This window comes from Pararge aegeria, chromosome Z (genome assembly GCF_905163445.1).
Source record: "Pararge aegeria chromosome Z, ilParAegt1.1, whole genome shotgun sequence".
NCBI classification, from domain to species: Eukaryota; Metazoa; Arthropoda; class Insecta; order Lepidoptera; family Nymphalidae; genus Pararge; species Pararge aegeria.
The window spans coordinates 6,631,679-6,653,576 of NC_053208.1; the positions used below are offsets into that span (position 1 = coordinate 6,631,679).

The 21,898-nt window shown below is 36.1% G+C and overlaps 1 protein-coding gene across 1 annotated transcript in view; it reads left to right on the plus strand.

Annotated features, from left to right (window-relative positions):
* The window catches only part of LOC120636199 (clavesin-1), a 35,845-nt gene extending 15,888 nt beyond the window's left edge, over positions 1 to 19,957 (plus strand). The window contains exons 2-7 of the mRNA XM_039907555.1: positions 5,921 to 6,146; positions 7,061 to 7,220; positions 8,701 to 8,762; positions 12,281 to 12,474; positions 18,446 to 18,562; positions 19,195 to 19,957. Of these exons, the coding sequence (XP_039763489.1) occupies positions 5,933 to 6,146; positions 7,061 to 7,220; positions 8,701 to 8,762; positions 12,281 to 12,474; positions 18,446 to 18,562; positions 19,195 to 19,455 (1,008 nt within the window). The 5' untranslated portion in view covers positions 5,921 to 5,932 and the 3' untranslated portion in view covers positions 19,456 to 19,957. The remainder of the gene's footprint in view (positions 1 to 5,920; positions 6,147 to 7,060; positions 7,221 to 8,700; positions 8,763 to 12,280; positions 12,475 to 18,445; positions 18,563 to 19,194) is intronic.
* The last annotated feature ends 1,941 nt before the right edge of the window (positions 19,958 to 21,898 follow it).

Consider the following 21,898-nt stretch of genomic DNA (forward strand, 5'->3'; position numbering starts at 1 on the left):
AAAAATGGTCTAGTAGAAAAAACACGTTACTACTTTAACATTTTTTTTTTATGTGGCTGAAAATCTGTATAGATGACTTAAAATATGTTTGCTTCAAGTCGATCAAATCAATATATTTAATCCGAAGCGTTTTAATAAAATTTTGGCAGGTTAAATAACCGGAGCCGTCTAGAATCAAGAAGTAGAAATGCCGAGCTCTGTGGACCGTTTCGAAATGTTCTGGTGCGCAAACTGTGGTACAATAAAATTATTACAAACAATAACATAAAATAAGGATGAGCCAATGTCATAATTGGCAACAAAATGTGCGTGTGGGATCCGGATTCGTTTCATTCTTTCATACAATAAACAAACGCCTCATTGTCCAACTTTCATTGTTAAGTAACCAGATAATTAGATTAAAGGTAAATACAGTCTGGTCCCACTCTGTTGGTACACAGTTAAACCACGTATGTAACGTACAAATTCGTGGATTTCTAGTTGGCCTACTTTACATGCACTTTCGAAACGTCAAGACTGTCTGTTTGTAGTATCTCTGCCTGTTCGGAAAGCAGATTATGCCGAGAAGAAGCGGGTTGTAAACTTAGTCATAAATCTCGTCTTAATGATGTCCTACTTCTAGGCACAGTTATCCCATCTCATATCAACATCATCGTCAAATCAGCCGATATACGCTCAAACACTTGAGCTTATTCGTACAGGAAACTCTGAATTACATGGTTTAGTGTCACTTGTGTCCAGACTCCAGCGACTCACTGCCACTCCTTTAATACCATCTTACGTCTATTACCTACGTCACTAAGCGAAGCGTGAATGGGTGCGGAGTAACTACACAGTACACTGGCACTTTAGGACCCCGGAGTCTAGCAGATCTCCGCTAAGTTGATTACTTTGGTTCTTCTACGTATCTCTTAATTTCTGTCATCTTCATCATTTTTCTTTGAAAGCTCTATTACGAGCATCTCTCATAATAGAGAATAAGAGAAAAGATAACCAACGTCACTTACTGTTCGAGCCCGAAGTGAAGATATACAGCCAAATTCAAATTTCTCGACATTGCAATAAGTTCTCGCCACAGGTCACATTATCCTTAATGCTTGTTTTATTTCGTGATCTCTTGACGCTATGTCAAGAGTAATTACATTTTTATTACCGGTTTTACCCGTGTGAACTGTTGGTCGTAGCGTAATAGCTGGGTACTTAGCTTTCTCACTAAACGGTGTATCTAAGCAAAAAAAAAATTATTGAAATTGAACTTATGAACTGGAATAATAATGTGCCTATTTGCCGCCTCGGTAGTCTTATGTCTCACACCTTTGGTTGCAACAGATCACATGATCCCTGGTTCGATTCTAATGTCGGTAAGAAACAATCGATAGTGTTGTTCGCACCCGCAGTTGGGGTGATGGCGGGCTGGTTGTTAATTTAAATTACTAGAAAACAAAACCCAATACTCAACCATTTTTGAGCCGATTCTGAGTTCTAATTCAGAACTCTTAAAGCGTATCGCAAATGCTCACCCCTAGACCAACCGTTAATATAAACATCGTACCTGAACCGTAATTCATAGAAATAACTGCAAGACTGGAATTTTGTTACGTAGGAAATTCGTAGTTTGCATATATTCAAACATCGCGTAGCTTGGCAAAAATACTAGTAGTAACTACATTGTATAAGTTTATAATCGCGTATATATACATTTCATCATCATATCAACCCATTACCGGTCCACTACAGGGCACGGGTCTCCTCTCACAATGAGAAGGGGGTTAAGGCCGTAGTCCCCCAAGCTGGCCCTATGCGGATTGGTGGACTCCACACACCTTTGAGAACAATATGGAGAACCCTCGGGCATGCAGGTTTCCTCACGATGTTTTTCCTACACCGCACATAGCTTAGAAAAGTTAGAAAGTTAGAGATGCTGGGATTCGAACTCGGCCTTCCGAAAGTGAAGCCGAAGTCCGACCCACTGAGCTAACACCGCTTCACATATATAGGTACATATATGTTTTCTAATATTTACATATGTTTCTTTCTTTATTTGTGTATCTTTTAAGCAAGAAAGTTAAGAATATAGGTTCATTATCTTATTTCTTTTTTGTGATAGATCCACTTTCCACCTCTACTGGCTTTGCAGGTTCTTGCCTTTAAAATATCACTTTTAGTGAAAATGCTGTTTTCGCACTAAGTGCTAATCATTGTTTAGAAAGAATACAAGTATTCTTTCTTTGTGTTATGTTGCTATAAAGATTTTGTATCTACTCGTATGTACCTATATATCTACACAATGAAATCTAAATCGGGTCAAATTCAAAAAGACCGGTTGCGTCGACTTACAGCGATATTTGTATGATGGCTCGCATATGATGAAATACAAAAGCACGACTAGCTGGTTTTACTGTAACATTTTTTGACATTAAAGCAGCTCTCGCGAAAATGTCGTGACCCATTCTCTAATACACTACCATTCGGTAGCAATGGTATTATATATAACATACTGTAGTCTGTATTTAAAAAATAAATAATAAGCGGTGATTCAGTTAAAATTAAGCTTAATTTGCTATAACTACTCAGCGATAAGCAGGAGAATTTAAAATTTCTTATTTTGCGACCTTTCAATTAAAATTAAGCTTCATTTGCTTTACTCTGCGAAAAGCAGGAGAATCTTTACGGTGTAATTTAAAATTTCTTACTTTTTTTATATAATGAGCGACGATTCAATAAAAATTAAGCTATATTTGTTATACTCTGCAAAAAGCAGGAGAATCTGTACGGTGTTAACTGTTATTTATAATTTCTTAATTCTTTATACTCTACACCAAACTGACAGTGTTGCTTTGTTCCTTAATACGAAATATTAAAGCCAGTACAAAAGCTCGTAACAGAATATAACAAATATACATATCCTTATAAACTTGACTGGTATTCTCGACCAAGGCTTTGACCGAAACCTAGATATCTAGTGGAGTCTTGTATAGGTTTACCATCAAGGTTAGCAAACGCGCAAGGTAAGTAGGTTTACCGCTACCACTCATATTGAATTACATGCACCTGAAGAAGTCTGATTACAACGATTTAGTGGCTAGCAGTTTCTACGTCGTTCATATTACGTATCTTGTAATGTTGCTATATTCGCAAGTATCCAATGTTTACAAAAAATATTTTATTTTATTATTGATTTCGTTTAAATAAGTATAATTTGTATATTTAAAAAAAATATTTTCCATGTAAGATAAATAAATATGTAGAATTTATCTTTCGCCGGATATCATGGCACCCGCGACGTCATAGGCAAATAACACCTTGTTTTATAGCAACTGATATTTTGAAATCACAAAATACTTGATATACGCAGAGATTTTCAAAGTTCAAGCGGTAAAAAATTATGTTTACATAGTCGTGACGTCATAATTTTGAATTCGGCGTTTAATCATTCATGGCGGATCGCTAGATTTTGCAGTTTTATTTATTTTCTATTATATATAAAAATACGTCTTCCATAATACATGTGATCATATATCATTATATAAATATTAGAGATTAAGTGAGAACATCACGCATATTGTCATACCCTTAACAGGTTGGCCCGCGACCATCTCACCAGCAATTACCACCAGGTGACGTAGCAGTGCGGCTTCGGCCATTGCTAGTTGTCACTCTATCGACAAGACTTGCCGCTAAGCGATTTAGGGTTCCACTACGATGTCGCGTAGAAATTACATCATCACTTACCACCAGATGAAATAGCAGTCGATGTCTAACTTGTAGTGGAATAAATAAAAAACTATGAACGCTTCAAACGATCGATTAATAAGGTCGACTTAAATGGAGAAGTTTTGATTTAAATCATACGAACGCGCCAAGTTAATTAAAAGCTTGTAAAATGAAAAGTAATATTTAAATTGATAAATATTGCTAAAAATAAAAACAACTATCGTCGATTAAGCAACTAACTTGTTAATATATTCACCTATACCTAAGTGTTTTATAGGCCTTGTTGAATCGATTTCGCATTAGGGAAATTATAAAACCATTTGGCTATCGTTTCAATTAGAGATGGGCCGAATATTCGTTTGATATTCGATATTCGGCGTATTCGGCATCACTTCCACTATTTGTATTCGGCCAAATTGTTCGGTTTTATTGCCGAATATATTCGGTTCAATCATTTCTGTTAAGTTAATATTATCAATATCTTTGTAAAAGCACCTTTGTTTTTGTTATTTAACCTAATCTAGTAGTGCGATGTTTTGAAATTGACTTACAGCGCGGTGTGCCGTGTGCGAGGTACGGGTCGTTCGTCGTCTAGCCCAGCAACGACACGTAGCGACACGTAGGTAGGAACCTGTTTAAGTGCCAAAACAATGTTTTGCCAACCGAAAATCCGGTCATCTCAGTATCAGTTCATCCGAATATCAAAGTCAAAGTCAAATATTTCTTTATTCAAATAGGCACAAAGATGGCCCTTCTGATATACATTAAATGTAAAATAGTATCAGTATAGACAGACATATCAGTAAAGATTAAACCGAATAATAATCGTTATTCGGTGAAACAACTATTCAGCACATCTCTAGTACCTACCTATCAATATTTTAAAATAAACGACTCCGTTTCGACGTGTTTGAATAACTATTCAACTTTACCTACGGATCTATTTTTTGATTTACAACTTATTCATGGCTACGTGTCAAGTAAGTTTATTGTAATTCTTTTGTTTATTTCAAATTGTTCTCGCAGTCTACAGATTCGTGCTGGAATAATATCACGACTCGCGGCCAGTGGTGCTATATTATTTTAAAATGGTGATTGTGAATAATAATAATAAATAAATTTAAATACATAAAAATTATATAAAGCGGCGATTGCCGGACTTCTGCTTTATTTTCAGGGGTCCGAGTTCGACCCCGGCACGCACCTCTTTTTTTTCTAAGTTATTTGCGTCTTAGGAATTAAATATCACTTGCTTTAATGGTGGAGGAAAACTTCATGAGGAAAACTGGACGCCTTATGGTTCTCCACAATGTTCCCAAAGACTTTTGGAGTCCACCAATCCGCACTTAGCAAGCGTGGTGGACTACAGCCTAAACCATTTTCCTTGATGATGATGATAAAATATTTTATAATATACAACTTGTTTGATCTTTTAAAAGCTGCTGCGCCTTAATAAGTGGTAGATACTACGTATAGACTTAGATAATGGCTGGACAAAAACAAACTTATACATGGGCTACATTTTTCTGTTATTAAATAAACCAACTGATTTTCTTTACCAAATCCTGTCTTACGGTCAAACATATATTAATTAATTCATTTTTATACGTTTTTTTGTTTTTGCTCTTCTGTTTCATTCCTATATTTCGGAGAGTATGATCAGGACCTGTTCAATTTGGTTCCTACACCTTTTTACCATCGATCCACGAGACAGCGTAAGGAACTGCACGTTAACGTAGTGGACTCGTAAGAGGCGCGTTTCTAATACACACTGCCAAGATCTGGAATGCCCTTCCGGCTACCTACAATATAGGTTTCTTCCAATCAAAAGAGCATAGGCATCTGTCAAGTGTCTCAAACAGCAATGAAAGGTTAAATTCATCAATTAAAAACGTAATAAATTTTGGAGGTTGAAAATTCACTTTACTCCGTGTTAGATAAAGGTTATTTTTCCCAGAAACTTAAATAGTTAATATGCGTGAAACCTCAATTATTATCTATATATCTGTCGTCCGCGTTTAATACAGCATTTTAAAAACCCGTAGGAACCGTTTGTTTTCTTGGGTTAAAATGTAGCCTATTTTACTCTCCGTCCGTCAAATCACGTTGATTAGTTGCTTAGTTACGGCCATAAGGAAGGACAAACAAACATACACATCTATAATATTACAATTTAGGTAATGATCTTTTTTTAATTTGTTCGCAGATTCAAAATAAAATGACGACAGCGAGCGTTTTGCTCACGGTGAGCACAACGTGGGGTGCGAATAGCGATATTTGCGACAAGGATGACAGAGTCGGCAGATCCATGAGGAATATAGCAGCGGTAGCCGCGAGGGAGTTGCGTGAAACACCATCCACCAGGGACCAGGCCCTTCTGATCATGAAAGATTGGATCGAGCGGAACAGCGATATCAGGAATGTCAGAACGGGTATGTCACAAAGGTCTTAATTAGGGCCATCTTTTTTTGTTCCACCACAAGTTAGCCCTTGACTGCAATCTCACAATAAACAGTGATGCAATCTAAGATAGTAACGGGCTAACCTTTTTGGAGCATGCCAGCGTATTAAACCCATACTGCATAATCGGTTTCTACGCGTCATCGTACCAGAACGCTAAATCACTTAGCGGCACGCCACCAGACCAGATCAGGGAAAATACAGAAATTATTAAATCCCATTTTTCACCTGCCGGGGATCGAACCCTATACCTCCCACATAAATCCACAGTGCTCACCGCTGCGAAAAATCATTTTAGCTGGATTACAGTTGGTTGTAATGTTTGGCAAATTACCTTTTTAAAGAATGTTGTTAAATAATTTATTAACTAATTAAAAAGGTTAGAGTTATTATGGATTTCTAATTAACTGTGCTAACTTAAAGGTCTCATTTTTCATGTAATCAATAATAACAATTCAGGTAAGATTGCAGACATGGGCTAACTTGTGGAATAAACAAAAAAAAAAAGTTATATGAAATCTCGTCTAGTTTAAATATTTTAATAAAGTAATTTTGCAGTTTCGCATACTTATAACCTAAACTGGCAGATAGTAATCAAGTGTTTTAAACTTGTGTTGTTGTAGTGTTGAAAACTTATGAAATGAATAACACAAATTTATCTTAGACAAGCCAATTTGGTTTAGGTTATAGATTTTTAGGACTTGGGTACATCAGCATTGGTGTCATTTTTTCTGAAAGAAACCTAGTTTGAAAAGCGTCTTCGTTTCATACCTATATTTTACCAAAAACCGATACAAGATCGAGACTGACAATCCCAAAGTCAGACTGATTTATCAAGATAATTTTAAAGAATCACCTTGATACAAACTATAAATATTTATTTCAGATGAATCATTCCTGCTACGTTTTCTCCGTCACAAGAAATACAGCATACCGATGGCTCAGCAAACACTGCTGAAGTACCTAAGCTTAAGGAAATTCTATCCAAGCATTTTTAGAAATTTAGATAGCGAAGATCCTACACTTAAGGAAATTATTAAAAACGGGTAATTGAATTTTCCTATTTATTAAAGTACTACCTGTTGCCAGCTTACTTCGCCCGCGCTTACTACAGTTATTTAAAAATTCCGTGGCAACCGTTTTTTGTACTCTGCATCCTTTCAGCTAACTTTATTCCAAAAATCTAGTTTATTGGTAATTTATTAAGGCCGTAAAGATAGGACAAACAAACACATTTTTGCATCACACTGTAGGCCTAGTTTACAAGAATTTTTGAAGCGTCTCCAGTCAGTATGTTTATTCTACTACCGGTTCGGTAGGCATATTCTACCGAGCAAGAAACTCAGCAGATTGCTCTTTTTCATCAACATTTTGCAGTTTACAATCTTTATCGTTGAACTCACCGAATTTAACCAAAGCCCTTATGTAGGTCTGACTAAAGGCAGGTATGCGTTTAATCTGGGAAGGTCTAAATAGGTTAAATAGTTATTGCTTTCTGCGCACGGAACAAATAAACCGGCAATCAAATACTGTTTTACATCAGATATAAATCATTTTTGACCTTTCTTGTTTGTTAATGGTCGGTGTCTTTGTCTTACTCACTGAGGTTCAATTGCCAATGCAATAAAAATAAGGAAGCGACCTTTTACACGTGATGACGTCCGTGAGACGTTATCTGCTATCTTTGGTGCCATAACATGCATATATATCAAAAGTCCTAAAAGATTTATCATTGTTCAAAAGTTGTTTTGCTATATATAAATGAAGTGATCTATTTCATATTTATCAAAATATAACAACTTTTGTTGGTTCATTCCGCCATATTGCCTTTTTGTGATGTTTGATAAAAACCATCGACTAATTAAATTAACTCAGTTAGATTTTTTAATGCATACCTACTAAGGTAGGTGTGAAAAATATTGTGTTTTTTTTTTAATGTAGGTATATAATATTTTTATCAATATTGTTTCCATATTTGGTATATTTAAAATACTGATTATTATTATTGGATCAGAGAAATAAAGCTGAATATAGGAATAATCGCAATGATGAGTAAACGTAACTTTATCAAGTACCTGATTACGATTTTTTTTATTATTACATTTGTTACGATCATTAATAACTGATTAACAATAATATAATATTAAAGAATGACGTGTAGGTATTTCTATTGTTCGATAGTCCGAACACTAATCTCCAATGGCGATATTGGCCTCAATTTGCAAAAATAAACCTACTAACATAGTTACAAAACCAGGCATCCGTATTGCACAACAAAATTGCCCAATTTACACGTCTTTTTAATTATACCCAGGGAGCTTGAAACTCGTTCAATACTAGTCTTTGTGTGAAATGCGATACGATCCATATATGTATTATATCTGCAGAGATACGTATCATTAGCTATTCGAAAGTTCCCAAGCACAGCCTTGAACTCTTAAAGCGTTGCGGGCGTGTTATATAAATGAAATTTTCTTTGATGACATAATTCTGTTTGAAGTTGCAAGATAATTTCCTAATTTCAAGGTACATAGCTGTTTCGCCGGTCCGCGACAACAAGGGTCGGCGGGTCATCGTTTACAACATGGGTAAGATCGTGTACTACATCACTATTACTAGACAAATTACATAAGGCTCTACGCGACTTGCTTTGTTTGACGAAGGGCGCGTGCGAATGTTTACCTTATTGCTTTGCTATTGACTTTGACACTATAACGCGTCGCATGATCTTTGACATTAAGGCGCTTCACGGACGCAGGAGGTTTAATTAAAGAAACTTTTAATAGTTGTTGTTATGATTGCCATGACGTAGGACGTGAAGAATGCAGGTTGCTAGACCCTTTCTTGCAGAGACCAGACTCCTAACTTATCCTCTCCACAAAAAAACAGAGTTTGGCAGCTGCCGTTGTAAAACCATTGCATATTTTGTAAGTTGTTTTCATCTTGGCACTGATGAGCAAACCTATAGCATGCGGGGGAAGTAATAATCAGACTGCCAAATTATCAGTTGCTATTTGCAATTCGGATGTCAAAAAGTGGTTTTTTGTTTTCAAGTTTTGTTTATTGTTGATAAAGATTTGGTCTTGTCATATAAACAGATGTTAATAGTGCACAGCTTATGCTTTACTGTACAAGTGTGCACCCATTCTAAGTGGTGTTCCAGACAAATACAATGTTACTATATAAGGATACCATGTTTGTTACTCGTTGAGTGTAACATTATTTTACAGTTATCATCACCGACCTAATCAGTGATTATCATACGAAAAAACAACGTTTTGAATAAATCTATTTAGTTTATTTCTATGTCTATGCAATTGCCTCTAGATATTAATGTGACTACAGAGTACAAAGTCCTTGGTCGTAACTCCGGCTTGGGGGTGTTTCTATTTTGTTAGTACCAGCGCAGATTTAAGACACAGTGGGGAGCACGTTTAGTCTCTCCGGATACATGACTTTTATCACTTCCAACCTTAACTGAAGCTGCTCGAATTGTTAATAGGATAGAACGATGGTGATATTTATGATGAAGTAGGCTCAGTGCTTATTAGAACAAACTATGTAATTGCGTGGACGGGCTAAACTTCAAACCCTCTCGCGTATGGTATAAGGTCTTTGATAGGCAAAATATTTTGATGTCATCAAATACCTCATAATTAGTAAATCGAGAGTTACTAAAAACAAAAACTTAAAAATAGTTGCCACGTTTATGAAACGCCTTAAATAGGTGGGTGGTCGGTTGGTTTTACGTAACCCGCTGTGTACGCATTGTGTCCCGAAACATCAAACGTGTTTCCGCGTTAAAACAACATTTGTAGCGATTTGATGCTAATTGTGATAATGTGGTCGTTAAACACACGTTGCATTGTTATATCAAGTGAAGCCAGTCACATTTAAACCAAAAACATGTTATAAAGGCTTTGTATAGAGACATTTGACTTCTTTAGACTTAGTAACAGCAAATTAGGCCTGAGCCCAATGCCTTTAGCATACAGCTACCAAAACCTTGTGAGCCGTATCATGTTGCGTGGGTTGGTACATGGTATGTAAGTACATCAGAATTGTATCGAAAACATTAATTTCGCATAGACGCTTGTTCACTAGTTTTAGGGCCAGCGCCCACTGGGTACGGTATGGCAGAGCATTTTTATTTTAACCGAGCGAAAATAAAACTCTAAACATTGTAATCTTTTAACCACTTCTTACGGTTTAATTCAAGTCGCGTTAAACTCTAATCTGCTGTTCTTGGTGTGCTTCCATTACTGAGGCACGCGAAGTAAATTTGCGCGGCACGTTATGACGCTTACGTTTAATGTGAACCCGGCTTAATATTTGCGCTCTCGCAATCGTAGATTGGTTTTCGAGAATGGAAACTCAATATCGCCAAAGAAATAAGGACCTTATTCCAACTGATTCAAAGCTTTAGTTTAACCACAAATAAATATAGCTAGAGCTTCTATCGGAGCTTTTGGATTATAATAACTCGTCATGTAGAATAGATTAAACGACTTTAAAACGAGATTCCATTATGTGGACGCTGTAATAAACTCCCTTTCGATGATTTCAAGTATAAAAATTACTTTAATTATTTATAATAATGTAACTGAAAAACACAAGCGCGACGCGCGGATCCAGTAAAGTTTGAAAACTGCGAGAAATACTTTTCTGGCATCAAATTTGACACTCTTTAATAATTGGCAAGGTTGGCGATATCAATTATTGCATTTACCGGTGTCAAGATCTGAATTTCCTTGTTTGAAGTAGGTTAGGTAACTTATTTCAATTTTCGTCAGAAACATATGATAAATATTCGAGTTTCGACATTTTTTACTTAGGTTAGGGTACCTATGTAAACAATATAAATATTTAACAGGCTAATTAAAATATACAATTTCGTTAATATATTAAGTTTGCATATGTTTAGTTGATGCGAGCTTTTGAAGTCAAGGTTTTCTGCAGGACCGAATTCGATCAAAGTCAGATGCCATTTAAGTTTGACTAAATTTTTTGCTAGAGATTCTTAACATCCCCTGCCCACCGCTGCTGTGACCGTCTTGGGTCTAGTGGCTGAGACTGTGTTGTGTCCATTCATACAAAGTTTATGTCCAAGAATGATTGATGTCAAGTCATAGACAATCTAATCTCATCTGACGGCCGATTGGCGCAGTTTGCAGCGACCCTGCTTTCTGAGTCAAAGGCCGTGGGTTCGATTCCCACTACTGGAAAATGTTTGTGTGATGAGCATGAATGTTTTTCAGTGTCTGGGTGTTTATATGTATATTCTAAGTATTTATGTATATTATATATAAAAATATTCATCAGTCATCTTAGTACCCATAACACAAGTTACGCTTAAATTGGGGCTAAAGGGCGATGTGTGTATTGTCGTAGTATATTTATTATTATTATTATTTATCATCTACCAAGCAACAATAGGTTTTCTCTTATACTATGTACATTGCGAGCATGTTGTTTCGTTTTATTTTAGTACCTAATCTGTTATTTAAGAGGAATGTACAGTACCCTGAGAAGTCGACAGGGTGCCAAGAACCTATAAAATATGTTATATTTTGTTTACAATAAAAGAAATCTCATCAATCGATGAAATCGGCTCCAAATTACCAAGCTCACCTACCAAGCGACCTACCGTGCTACCGGACCTGGCAACCGTAACCGAACCGACTACAGACTTCTAATTGGCAAGATTGAACAAACGTACCGTGTTTTTTGAAGGAATAAAAAAAAGCTCAGACGACACAGAAATGAGAGGGTTATGACAAATTTATCAATGTTCGTTTATTAATAAAGATATTATCTTACTGTCTTTCTTGCTCCATCTCAACCATAGGACTGCTAGAGATAGCTCTTTCGTTGGTATTTCGAGACGCTAACCTTTTTGTCCCAGTAATTCGTTTTATGTCTGTCAACCCTGCGTTTTTCCGTGAATGGCGCTCCAGCACCTTGGGATTGCCATGGGTCCTCCAAGCTATGCGACCGTTTTTGCTTTAATTTCTTTGTATGGCTAGCGATTTCAAATTATTAATAGGAGAGAAAGTAGAGTAAAGAATATACTAGCATCAAGTTTATAGATCTCATTTTGCTGCAGGTAAATTCGACGCAATAAAGTTCAACTGCTGGGATATGTGCCGCGCCCATATTATCATCTATGAGGCCCTTATGGAAGACTCTACCGATCAGATTTTCGGTTTTACTCACGTTGGCGATGGAAGCGGCTCCACGACTGCCCACGTAACCTCATGGAACCCTATTGACTTCGCGCGCCTCTTAAAATGGGGAGAGGTGAGTTGTGAGACGAAAAACAAGTTTATGCATTACACAGAGAAATCTTTTATAAAATAAATACAGACACAAAATTGATATACTATCAAAAATTGTGCGAAGGCAGCCTTATTGCTTTAAGCGTTCTATTACAGGCTTTTTATGCATAGAAAACGAATTAAAGATAAGTACAATATTAGGTAAAAAGGGATTGGACATAGTTTAAATTAATAATGTTTCTTGTTTAGCTAAAATGAAGACAAAAATAATCGACAGAAACAATTTTGAATTCAATCACCGAGCGATCATATTTACTTATTTATACTCTAATAACGCTATCCCAATTATTTTGTGTAGGTAACTAGACTAAATATGTTGGAATTGCCGCCATTTTCTTTGTTGGTAGGTAATGTGAAATGTCACTTTTCCAATCATCTAATCAGAATGATTCGAAGTTAATAACTCCATCATTTTGAATTTAAACTTTCATTCATACAGCGAATTCAAAATTGCTACCATGGCATTCATGAATAAATAAAGATAAGTGGTGCATTGTGTTGGGGTGTTGACGTTACCCTGGCCACCACGGAATACACGCTTGGGTGATGTTAATTAAGCTTGTGCAAAGTAACTTAGCGAGGCGAGAGAGTTAAGCTTAGCTTATAGACGATATTTTCTTTGCCTAAAGCTAAGCTGGGAAACGATTTTTTTACTATCAAAATTTAATAGGTTTCACTCACGACGTCATTTCTGTGCAGATTATTCGAAAAACAAAAAAGTTAACTTTTGCACGGTCTACCTTTGAAAATTAAACTATTCGTATTGGTAGGTTTCACATGCCATATTTTGTTCCAGTAATAATAAACATACCAAACAAATATTTCACCTGATTTTATATGGAAAACCATCGCTTATAAACAGAGCAAATATGCAAGGAATACGTCCTGCAACGTGCCACTCTGTCTCTCAACCTAAGGCGTAGGTGTTAAGCCCCATGTCCATGCAATTACACCGGCAAACACCGGCCCTTCAGACCGGAACACAGTATTCTAACAATGCTGCTTAGCGGGAGAAATAAGCATGGTGGTAATTACTACTCTTGACGAGCTGTTACACAGAAGCTCTTCTACTACCAAAAATCGACAATTCACCCTCGCGTCAGCCACTGAACGAAACAATTAGCTTCGTTCAACTCTTATTCATAAGAGGTAACTAAACTACGAAAATGAATTCAATTGTATGATTTGTCCCCCACACCCCTCGTTTTATATGTTTTCTATGCAAATGAAACAATTTTAATACCTAGTTTCACCAACATCCATATGGGGCTTTATGGATTATAGAAAAAAACCTAGTTTCGTTGAACTCTTTTCTATCAGAGATAAGCTACGAAAACGAAACGATTTGGTTAGTTTCACACAAATATCTCACTTCTACGTTTAAATAGAAAACCTAGTTTAATAAAACCCAAGCTGTTAAAAATAAGCTATCCGAATCGGAAGGTTTCACCCACACCACGGCATTCGTTTCTCAGCAATTATGCAAATCTCTAAGAGCGCTGAACCTTCATCGTTTTACATCATCCAAGACAATTTTGTTCATGTTCCTACTGTAGCATTAGTAGTAGATTTCGCTCTCACTCGCAATCGAGCAGTCATTTTAGAAAAAGGGATGAATAATTGAACATCGAAACCAAATGGATCTTATCTGGTTTAAAGCTCAAAGTAGCCTACAATTCTTTGGCTTTAGGTCCATTTTACTTTGATAATACAGGTACATGTTCGAAAACGACTTCTTCCTTGCGAGCGAGCAAACCTTGCAGAAAGGCTATTTACTGATTTATCACAAATATCCTCGCTAGGCATTCTCTAACACTTCTGGTGGAAAGGCAGTCTAAAGCTATATATTTCCAGTCACGACGTATGAAATATTAGACTTAAATTTTTAAGTAGGTATATCGCGGGTAATACCTATTTATCGATCCCGCCGTCTGCGATACGTAATTATTTGTGAATCATCGAGATACGCCTCGGTGGCATCTTTACCCTTATTTGGAAAGGCCTTAACCTTCTTTACCTTTACCAAAAGTGGGAACCTATTAACGAAATCGTGAGTAGGTAGATGGATTTAAATAATACCAAAAAATTGAGTTCAACCACTTTTTGTCTCTTAACTTGACAAGATATTAATTAAATTTAATTATTTATTTACCATAACCTAAATTGTTTAGTAATGGTGACTAGCGGACCCGCGCGACTTTGTCCGCGAATGAGTCGACCTAAAAAAAAAGGTCGTTTGTCCAATATAAATGATTCCGAGATTCCAATATAAATGAATCGATTTATCGCCCCCGAAACTAATGTATACTAAATTTCATGAAAATCGTTGGAGCCGATTCCGAGATTCCAATTATATATATACAAGAATTGCTCGTATAAAGATATAAGATATAGATATTATTACATGAATTATGTTATAGATATGCACCAAGTAAAAGTATAACCTAAGTGTTTCCATTTTAGTTATCGTACTATTGACGCTAAGGAGTAACGAGAATCCAAAAATCCAAATTTTCACAATTCTACACAGGATTTGTATAAGAACCAACACTTATTTGAATAGAAAAGACTGTGCAAGATAAAAATAAAATTGGATGAAGCGATCGATACACTTTCTAATTTAGCAAAGATAGAGGTGCGTGCTGGGATTCGATCTCGGTCCCTCGAAAGTGAAGCTAAGGTCCTTACTGCTGGGGTATCACCGCTTCAACTTAAAACTGATTATGTGTTAATATTAAACTTCTGTTTTTTTATTAATGTTTTTGGTCCACTTGGAGATAATATCAAATTTATAAATAAAAACATATTCGTTTAAAGAATGTTGCAACACCTATTTTATTTGCTATACCATTACTTTAATTGGAGTTAAACAAGCTAGATAAAATTGTCATGGTAGCTTTAATTTACCTTTTTGTATATTACGTTACGCTCAATATAAAACTAATGAATCAATTTTTCAATTTCCTCCAATCATTATGAATTCGTTAGCTGCACGAATAAGCAGGTAAAATGCCAGGTTACATTGCGGATTCCAATTATGAATAAATTATTATTTAACCTTTTTATGTATTCAGTTTACTTACTTGATTTTCATATCTTAACATAACAATGATTAAACAATTAACTTTAATATTAATTTACTTACACAATTAACTTTATTATTGTAACTGAATTTTCAATCGACTTAAAGAAAAACTCTTGTTACTCGATTACTCCGCCAATTATAAGCCGATTTTTACGTTTCTTTCTTGATTGGTGCTATATACCTCATAGGTGGTCGCAATTTAATTTGGTGAAGATTGGGATTTGGATCCGGAAGAAATCGAGGGAATTAGCAATTTCAGTATTTTTAAGGAACTTGTGCATCTTCTTTCGAAACGCACTATATGGTCAGGTGAAACTGATTATGAAGAATATGGATGACCACCGTAACGATAATAATTAGTATTACACGGGATGCGCTTCGATTATAGTATATGGCCTAAGCAATTTATGCTTATCACAAAAAAAGCTGATAGTGAAGTGTTGGGAGATTTCCTCAACCATTAACACCAGCGTCTCGGGAAAAGAAATCTCTTGTAAAGGTTGATAGCAATTGACAGTTGGCCATTATAACTTAGATAAATGCAAAAAAGCTTGAAAACAATTTTTTGACAGTAAAAAACCTAATTTGTTAAAACAACTACGAACCTAAAATAAATATTTTCAGTAACATTTTAAAGTCAAATTTAAACAATTACTACAATGATTCTAATCATTATATTTTACGTCAACAGTTAGATTATTAGGGCCGGTTTTACAATCGTGAAAAAATCCTTTAGCTGTGAAATAAATTAGATGTTTTCAGCTTTAGCAGACCAAATCTGCTAAATTCATAAATCGTTTAGGACGTAACGATTGGAAAACCAGCTCTTCATTCCGGCCCCATTTTTATCAGTTTACCATTATTAAACTACCTAAAACTATGTAGTGTAGTGTGTAGGATAAACAGCCGCAAATTCGGATATATAGGTAGTCTATACTTATAATAAAACTGGGTCGAATTCTGTTGTCTGTCTGTATCTTAGCCGCCATACATTTTTTAAGAGAGTTCATACATTTTCTGCGAGATGCCCATGGGGGTACGCCCCTGCAATTCCTACCAATCCGCAGGGTGATTACGTATCTCGCGACAGGTTTGCGACAGGCGTAAATCTTGCAATCACTGCTGTCAAACGTCACTTTTACACACAATTAAAGAAGTGACGTTTGACGGCAGTGATTGCAAGATTTACGCTTGTCGCAAACCTGTCGCGAGATACGTAATCACCCTGCCCGACTTGGCAAGCGTGGTGGAGGACGGTTTAAATCATTTTTATTCCCAGAGTGCCTTGCAGTGGGTAAAAATGATGATGATGAATCCGTTTGTTCCAGTCGATAATAATGGACAATAAGTTTTTTGTTCAATCTGCATATGTTGGATTTAATTCAATACCCATTAACTTCGAAAGTGAGTCTGCTAGTAAGAATGCTAGTGAGTACATCGATCATCAATGTTGCGTGACCAAGTATTCGAATAAGATATTTATTCGGCAGCAGATCACAAGGTTATAAAGTAACGTTGCATGTTATACTTAGTACTTAATTGCACATACGGAGTGAATCCTTGGCATTTAGACTAACGAAACATTTGAATAAATTCATCCATTAAAGTTCAAACACAAAATCGGACCGGGAAAAGACTGGCATTTTAAAAGGTGAAAAGGACTAGCATTGATTAACTCAATCGATTGCCTTTTTCTTTTATAATAAACTAGTAGTAGTAGTAAACCGAAAAAACTGTTTTTCCGGGTTAAAAAAGGTTAAATATTTGTTCCGTCTCCAGGATGCAAGTTTTCTCTATGTAAAATTTTGCCTAGATCCGTTTTTCTGTGAAGGCGTGCATAGGTAATATGTGGATAAAACTTCGCATATAATTTTATAATTAATTAATTAACGCATATAATTTTTAAAAATCCGTTTGTTTAAACGATATAAACGATGTCAAAGAACTTTGAAAACTGTATGTAAACCCCTTTCCATTCTCTGAAAGTCTCGTCAAAACTGATATACTGTATCAGCACAGTTACACAGTTCAGCTGATAATTTTTTAATATTGGAAATTGTTTTAATTTCAATAATAATTATTAAATTGGCGAGGCGACCATGTACCCGAAAAAGCAGCGTTGGTAAGCAGCTGCAAACATAATGAGGCTTGGATGGCTCTTTAAAATACCTGAGCAGACGACGTCCATCGGTTGTTTAGAGTTGTAGCAGTTGATTTGAGTTGACATAACTGATATTTAGATGATAAATCAGACGACTAAATAAATAGTTGAATACAGGAATACAGACACAAATATTAATATGGTTGGGTTATGCGGAAAAGTGACAGTTATTTGAAAATATTGGAAATAAAAATTAGAATGCATACCCTTGTGAATATATTAAAATATGAATGAATGAATATACTTTTATTGCACACCTCCAAAAGTACATAAAAAAAGACCAGTATACCAAGACAACGTAGGCAACCGGGAGGGGCAATTCGGGGAGTTTATAATTTCTGATGTAACTCTAGTCTGGTGGTGGCTTGGCCGTGGTTGCTACCAGTAATAACTTGCCGCCAAGATATTTAGCGTTCCGGTACGATACTACGTAGAAACCGATCAAGGATATAGGTAAACCCATATATAACTGCCATACCCCTTACATGTTAACCCGCTATCAACTAAGACTGCATCATTACTAATCACCAAGTGGGATTGTTGACAAGGGCAGTTAAGTGGAATAAAAAAAAATTAGTTCGAATAACTATTACTGTAACTTTTTAGGGGTGGTGTCCTTTTTTATATTAAAAAAAGAACAACATAAGTTAATAGACCACATAATTAAGGTCCTCAATCTCTTTTTAGCAATCGATGCCAATGCGCCACAAGGAGTTTCAACTGGTCAACGTGCCGTCCGCCCTTAAATACATCATCGACTTCGCAACCAGTAAAGTCTCCAACAAGATGAGCGAGAGATTGCACGTAAGTTTTGCCTCACAGCTATTGTATCTTTTTCTCGTGCTCCTCAGCTGAAGGTCATGATATGGTGACCTTCAATTTATACAGTTTCGGATATGTAAGTAGTTATTGCGTGAAACCGTAATAAACAAACTTACATTGACATTTATAATATTAGTAGGGAAGTAGGGATAGGGATAGAACACGGAAAAATTTTTCAAATCGGACTAGCTGAGATCATCACGTTCAAGTAAGCAAACAAACAAACTATGCAGCTTTATATATTAGTATAAGATCAGTGATACCAACTGGGATCACGGACCATATGTTATTATTATTAGACAGGATGTTGTAGTGTCTAAGAAATTAAAATTCGAATCACATCAACACTTTCTATTAGTTCTAGAGTATGTATGTCCGGATGGCGGACTAGATTTCAGTTGTCATTTGGGTATGGACAGCCAGATGGTAATACAGGTCATGCACCGACACGAATACCACTCAACGAACCCGTCAGCAACGCAAACTTCCTCAGGGCTTCTTGAGAGACAGATAAAAACCGGCCTATACGAGAATTGTACTTAGGGCCTCTTGATCGAACTCGATAAACAAATATACTAATTAATTAATATGTACACAAATTAATTTATTTCTAGATCCATACAAACATCAAGAACCTACAAAATAACGTGGACGTTTCATGTTTACCAACGTCATATGGCGGCCACATTCCCTTACAAGACATGATTAAGTTTACTAAAGAATTACTGGCAGAGAAAAGGAAAGCGATATTGGCACTGGACAACATGGAAATCCTAAACACCAAGGGAATCGTATCCACTAAAAAACCCGGTAACGCGTTAAAAGGTGACGACGTGTCAGTAGAGGGTAGTTTTAGAAAATTGGAAATAGATTAAACTGTGATTGTCTTTAGTTAAGTAGATATAGATAATAACTATATTTTTAGTATAATTAGGAATTATTCATAATCGGGAACCTGATTCTCCATGGAACGAAGTAGCCAATGATATTAGCGATATATTAATAATACGGCATTTTTGCAAGAGCTTCCGCACGACCCAGTTTGTGGTAACGACACACACAAGCCACCTAGCACTTTTTCTGTCCCTGGACCTGTCTCCGTACATAGTTGGCCTGAACAGTACGTTGTACGTGTGGCGGATGAAGCGGCTCCACGCTGGATCACTCCAGCCAGCCGAGCTCACTCCAGGAGCTTAGCAGGTCGCCGAGTGCTTCATGGAGTGGAGCCAAGGTGTGCTACGCGTTCTTCCGTCACTCCATTGCATTGGAGCATTACGTGTATCGGTGTTACATCTGTCTGAAAACATCCTCTGCACAGAGCATTGTCTGTTATACCTAATATAGAAAGGTGTTTGTTTAAAAAGCAGTGCCCTGTTATCTTACCTACAACTGTCCTTAGTTTAACCCGGTTTAGTTGCAGTATTTTGTTTTTCAGCGTCGGCTTGAAAAATATTTACGAAAAATATGGCTTGCGGTGACGGCAGATCAACAAAATCTCCCGTTGTAAGCGGGAGACTGTTTTAGTCTATTCTAGATTGGATTGGTGTCAAATAATGTACTGATTAATAACGTCTCGGAGTCGCTTTGAGTCATGCAATGGCGCTTGGGTCTTCCACAAATAAGTGCATAATATGCTTTTTATTGCAATTTTCTAATAGACCCGCGTACGTCAATCGTTACAAACATTTCATAATAAAGCATGTAGTCATAATTAATAGTTATATGAGTGAAAGAGGTAGCTACACTGTGATTGCTCTAAAAGTTACACGTTTGCCCACCGTACGTTTTATCGTATAAATTCTTATGAAAACCAAGTGCCACAGGGAGAAGCAGAGACTGGTAAAAGTATCCTGGCTGTTTCTACTCATCGCCTTAGGAGTGACGATAGAGCCAGGAGAATATTCAGTGCATCCCTGCACCCATTATTGATCACCATGATCTCCCTACTACTGGGCTCATGCCTCATCTCTTTTAGGAGCGGAGAAAGAGAGTGATTACCATACACGCAAATGGGTTTGGTCGAATTAAGCGAGTATGCCTATATTAGTCAACCAGAAAGTCAGCCTAGGTACACCCGGAATGAAGATATTATGTATGTAATATATGAATATTAAATGTGGGTTCTGCCTCATCCCATCGTAGACGATAGCTGACACCGAAACTATATTATTTCTAATTTTCAATAAACTTATTGTAATAAATGGGACAGTAGAAACATTTGGTAAAGGCCTTAGGTTGTGGGAAAAAGGGACAAAAGTGATTCGACTAAGGTATTGACTAAGGTATTAAATGGCCGCTAATATAATCAAATAATATTAAAATTTGTCTGTTGTAGTTTAAAGATATTACGTAGTTATGTATAGATATCATCATTCATCTTCAACCCATTACCTCCTCCTCTGAGAAGGGTTTGGGCCGTAGACCGTTAAAGCATGCTATATTTTATTACTTAAATTGAAATTATGAATGAGTTGGTCTTATTTAACACCATCATGAAACAGTTATTGTACTTCTTATCTTATTATTCATAATCTTAAATACAGAAGATACGGCTCACATTAATACTGACCACTGACTTTTTTATTTTTCAATTATACGAGACTGTTGCTCCGCAAGTTTTTTCTGACATCCACTTTTACATTGTGACCAAACACCTTTAAATAAAAATAAAAATAAAAATGTAAAGTTTTTTCTGAGATCAATACTATTTAAAAAAATAAACAAAGTTGTCATTAAAAATACTCAGTGTCAGCAAAAACATCAGTCGTGTTTACACATGAGGTCAAATGGGGTCACTGATTACTATGGCATCAGCAACCAACACCAGCAGGTCCTAGATAATATAAAACAGTAACAAGAAGCACCCAAGTTCAAAGGAGCAAGCTACAACGAGCAGTAATTAAGTACCACCTTGTTTAATAGGCTTCATGTCATATATTTGTACGTCTAAATACATGAAGTGATTTTGGTGATTTTCCAAGACCCCGCTCCTCCTTGTGACATGTTTCATCTTCTCCCATGTAATTATCGACGCCCCCCAATAATATTATCAGTATGTAACCTTTACCTATCCATGAACTTATGTTTATATATCTTTTCGTAAATTAAACATTCACAAGACAACCATTGTATGGTTTATGCAGTACCTACACAACGAGCGACAGTTAAGTCTATAATTACAATTCACCAGATTTTATTGTAAATAACAATCATTTTGACAGTTGTAGACTTAAGAATAATTTATAATGATAACACTATGTTATGCGATATATTAAACAATAATAATATTACGAATATTCTTAGGTTTTATAATTAGGG